Raw genomic sequence first — 4,551 nt, 5'->3', positions numbered from 1 at the left:
GCCCCAAAGCACTCCTTGCTTTTGTTTTAAGCATTTAGAGGAGAAACGCTTCTTGCGCAGGCAGCGTCGGGCTTCCCAAGCAATGGTTTCGGTGCGCACCCAGCTGCAGGTGAGCTGTGCCCACACGACAGCTCCTTCACAGATGCGAGCCCAGCACACGCTTGTCAAAGACAGTAAGTATTTACATGTATTAATGCGGGATTAATTTCACTATGCAGTTCACCAAACGCTGAGCCATAGCATGAGTTTAAACTGTTGTCCTGACCTGAATCCATTAGTTGAGCTTTGTGTTACAGTAAAGTAGTGACCGCGTGTCCACTGGCCAACTGGCAGACGGTCTGGCTAAGAGCAAAAACATCAGTTTCAATAAAACAGAAGTGCTTCATCATTAACTTTTTTTCCAGCCAATGGTTTAGGTTTGAGCAGACTTAAGTTACGCAGTTACGATACCTCCACTTACTTCCTAAATTACAATGTTACTGCCATCCTAACTTTTAACATTCAAGTGCATTAGAGAAAAGTAGTAAAATCTTGCATGAAGTACAGTTCTATACTTCAGACATGATTTTAGTTTCTATAAAATAAGATGGAAGAGACATTAGTTCATCTCTTCCACTCCCTGCCAAGGCAGGATTGTTCCCTACAGGACAAGGACACTGGACAGTGCTCGGTCCAGCCCACTCTGACACGTGAAGTGACTGGAGCCCTGCTACAGGAACGGAATGCCTCGCCTGGTATTTCACTTGTTTTCCTTTCGGTGATTTCCCCCCCCCCCCCAGTCCACGATGGCTCTTTAAGACATCATCTGGCATCGTGCTTTCCTTCTGTCCGCTCACAGCATGTCTCTTCCCTGCAGTGAAGGAAGCCTGCACATGCAAACAGCGAACATGAGCTGGGGTAGAGCACGACTGGCCGGCCACGGGGCTGCAGGACCGACCTCTGATCGAGGCTGTTGGATATACCCCGCTGCCCTCTGCAAGTTCTCTTCTTATGGGCTAACCTATTAGTAACTGCCCCGTTTGACAGAAATGATCCACAATTGGGTCTTGCTGGTTTTTACCCAGTAATTCAGCTACCAGAATGACTGATGTCAGTCCCTCGGCTGTGGGCGAAGGGGAGAGACATTACACAGTTCACTTCACTTGGCTTCAGACCAGTTATGTACAGGCTTTGGTCTGCCACTGCTTGTAGTACTGACATGTGAAGATCGAACGATTGTGGTTCATAGGGAAGTTACAAAAGACCATAGGAGATCTTCCTCCGAGGAAGAAAACAAGCAGACCACCACGGCTAGTTCTCTCCAAAACTCTTCCTTTAAAATACACTCAGCAGCACTTCAGTTATTGACATCAGTTATGTGACAGTTTGTCAGTCAAGAGTTGCTTGTTTTCTTCCTCGCTCCGAGGCCAATAAACTCTCCCCAGAGAGGCTTCACACTGGGGTTGGCAAAAGGGCTTACTTTAGTAAAGGTAGAATTATTTCTCTTTACACTTTTAAAGGTTACAGGAGTTACTTGCCTTTTAAAAACAAACTCGCGACCCTGCCCATGCTCCTAGATGATGGTGCAGGAACTAAAAGCAGAGCCCCGTTTGTTGGTGCTCTGCGTTGGCACAAGTTTTCCTTTTCCATAGTAACCTGAGAATATCGCCTTCACATCAATCTTTTTAGAAAGGACGAGCATCCACATACCATTATCAAAATACAGCAGTTTCCCTCCTCCAATTTCCCCCACTTCATCCCCTTTGTTCCCTGCCTTTTCCAGTTTCACAAACTCCAGCAGATCGAGCCCGGTCTGGACTGCCTCGACGCCGTTGGCACAGCCGAGGGTGATGTGAGCCCGGCTGCCTTTCGGGAGGCTGTCGGTGGGCAGGATCTTATCGGCGTCTCCAGGCCACAGCAGCAGCTGCTGTTCGCTCAGCTCTACACGAGCACCAACAGTTTTTGTTGTGATGAACAGAGCAGAAATGGACAAGGTGAAGCCTTTGCTGTAGGAAGCCTTCACAGCCTGGGAGAAGAGGGAGACAAGGCCGGAACACAGCTTTAACTGCCTGCAGACAGGTGGGATTTACAGCAGTGCGGTTGGCTTTCTTGTCCGCAGGCGCGGGGTCTTGGCCCGTCACGGTAGCTCTTGCTTTGACCTATCTGAGATACTGTGTGCAACTACAAGATCACGGCCTGAAGTTCCTGCTCCGTGAATTCGGAGCTGGTTACATCTTTTCCTTTCACCAATTCCAGTATTTAACTTGGGCTCATCTGTTCTGAAGTAATTTAGCTGAACTGTAAATACCTTAACTCATCATCATCCAAATCGGGCTATTGGAGATGATGCTGGGGGGGATGGGGATGGGGTATTTTGTTTGGAAGCTAACAGGAAATAGTCACCATCTCTCCCACAATTATACTTTTCTATTGCACAGGCCACGTGGACGTACTTACTGTCCCTACGGGCCTCTCAGCTCCAAGCAAAGCCGCGTCCCCAGCCCACCCCGAGAGGCTTGTGGATCCCCTGCTGGGAAGGGGGAGGGAGACTGGGGTCGTGGGGAGGAGTCGGAGCCCCGGCACTCACTTCTTGCTGTGCGTATTCCTCAGCTCCGGCTGCTTTTCCAAACTCGGTGTATTTTGTGGTGCAGTGTAAGACCCCGGGCGGCCTCTTCACAAAGTAGCTGGTGAGATCTATTTTTATTTTGGGATCTTCAATAGCGGAAGCAACTGTAAATACAGGTAAACAATATTACTATCAAAAAATGATCCCCCTGATGGCACCCCACAAGCCTAAGTCCCATCTCAGCTTTCTTCACCAACCTGTCCTTCATGTTTCGTCTTTCTTACTGCTGAAAAGGACTAGATGGGTAAGTAAAACTCCTTCCGCCTAGGCTAACCAGATGTAACTAGAAAACAGAAGCTTCTGCGCATCATCATGGCTCGTCTTAACCTTGATGTTGTTGAATCCCTTAAGGGACAAGATTGCTCAGTCTCTCCCTTTTCTCTTTGACTCACTGCAGCAACCAGGGGATGCCCAGCCACCCGATGTAACGCTGCTGCCATCCAAACCCAGCCCCCTACAGTGTCACAGCTAAACAGACTTCTTTGGAAAAAATCTTTCATTTATTTTTACTTACAACAGCAACTTTGTCAACTATGGGAATCGGATTAGTAGCTTTACACAGTTTTTCTTGTTGCTAACTTTAACTAGAAATTCACTTTGGAACCTGACTAAACTCGTTCCATTTGCTGAGTATTAACATTTCATTGACAGAATAAGAACTTGGTAAGATACTTTTATACATACAGTATTTACTCTCCTTTTTGAAGGCTTTGAGACTTCCAAGCTCATCTAAGAAGGCCTGGCCAGCTTTCCTCAGGATCTCTGAACTTCTTTTGCTCAAAAACCACCCAAAATACATGGGTAGGAATTCCTTCTCCAAGCTCGGCTTCATCTTCTTCAACTCTTCCACTGGCAGTTTCCATTGATTCTTTTCCTTCAGCTGCAAGCAATCCATTCGCCACTGGGTTTTGGGCTCAGCAAAGATGACTTTGTACCGGTATTTGTCAGCAATATCAAAGAGTTGGTCCAGTCGTTCCCTCTCGTGGTGAGTGTCATCCAAAACGATAACGCTGATCTCTCGTTTGCAATAGTCAACTAGATCCTCATCCACCTTTGAATACTCTTCAGGAATGGTGCTTCTTACTAAAGGTGTAATTTTATAGCTATCAACAGAGACGACCTTGCAGGCATCTTTATACCTATCTTGAATAGCCTGGGCAAGAGTGGACTTCCCACTGCCAGGCAGGCCTCTTAAAATAAAAAAGGTTTTAGATTCTTTGACTGTGGAGATGGTATCTTCATCGTCAAGGAAAGGGAACTGCAAGCTTTCAGGTCTTTCTTTCGCTGATTGAGTAGACATTTTTCTAAATAGTTTAGGCAGGAATGTGTGACTCTTCTTTGAGAACCCTCTGTTCTGAAATGCAAGAAGAAAATATTTTGCAGGCTAGCAACCCCAAGAGACCGCGTGTTCCCACTGCACAAGCACACGCTGTTGAGAACCTTCACTGGGAGGAGCGGGGCACAGGGAACATCTCTACCCCCAGGTCCCCTAGCCTCAGCTGCCCTGCTTGGCTTAAACCCTCTCTCGCAGCTACCCCGGCTGGTCCCGCAGCAGGGACCCGTGCCCTGTCCCACCACCCGCCGGCACCGGCCGTCTGACCTGAGGAGCTGAAGGTGCGGGTCTGGCTCCGGCCTCGGCAGCTGGGCCCTGCCTGACCGGGAAGGGGAAGTTTCACCCGTCACGTGGCAGCAGCTGCAGTTTCACAGGCACCACGAGCTGCCGCAAAGCTACAGCCGGGCAGAGCACTTCAAGTGTCAAACTGATCGCTGAACACTTAAATAAACACTTGTGGCTGCTAGATAACACGGGTGCAGTGTGCTGTGGGGAACTCCGCCTGAAAACGGGAAACGAAAGTCCCAGCAGGTTGTGACAGCTGCTGCAATCTCCTCGCTTCATCCGAATAAAAAAAGACTGCAAAGGGATTTAAGTGGGTTTAGGGATCCTC

The 4,551-nt window shown here is 48.3% G+C and overlaps 1 protein-coding gene across 1 annotated transcript; it reads right to left on the bottom strand.

Annotated features, from left to right (window-relative positions):
• Positions 1 to 1,358: 1,358 nt before the first annotated feature.
• On the bottom strand, positions 1,359 to 3,954 carry CNP (2',3'-cyclic nucleotide 3' phosphodiesterase). Its single transcript, XM_009578919.1, has 3 exons — positions 3,290 to 3,954; positions 2,567 to 2,709; positions 1,359 to 2,005 (listed from the first exon to the last, which is right to left on the bottom strand). The coding sequence occupies exons 1-3, from the start codon at positions 3,903 to 3,905 to the stop codon at positions 1,553 to 1,555; spliced, it is 1,212 nt and encodes a 403-aa protein (XP_009577214.1). The 5' UTR covers positions 3,906 to 3,954; the 3' UTR covers positions 1,359 to 1,552.
• Positions 3,955 to 4,551: the final 597 nt, after the last annotated feature.

This window comes from Fulmarus glacialis, unplaced genomic scaffold (genome assembly GCF_000690835.1).
Source record: "Fulmarus glacialis isolate BGI_N327 unplaced genomic scaffold, ASM69083v1 scaffold28485, whole genome shotgun sequence".
In the NCBI taxonomy this organism is placed as follows: Eukaryota; Metazoa; Chordata; class Aves; order Procellariiformes; family Procellariidae; genus Fulmarus; species Fulmarus glacialis.
This window is presented reverse-complemented; position numbering and strand designations above follow the sequence as displayed.

What these genes read in the sequence shown, in the direction of transcription:
- CNP (XM_009578919.1), bottom strand. Translation starts at nt 3,905, where the DNA reads ATGTCTACTCAATCAGCGAAAGAAAGACCTGAAAGCTTGCAGTTCCCT. An exon ending in CAAAAAGGAGAGTAAATACT is followed by an intron (nt 2,710 to 3,289) that starts GTATGTATAAAA and finishes CTGTATTTACAG; the next exon opens with TTGCTTCCGCTATTGAAGAT. An exon ending in AGGAATACGCACAGCAAGAA is followed by an intron (nt 2,006 to 2,566) that starts GTGAGTGCCGGG and finishes CTCTTCTCCCAG; the next exon opens with GCTGTGAAGGCTTCCTACAG.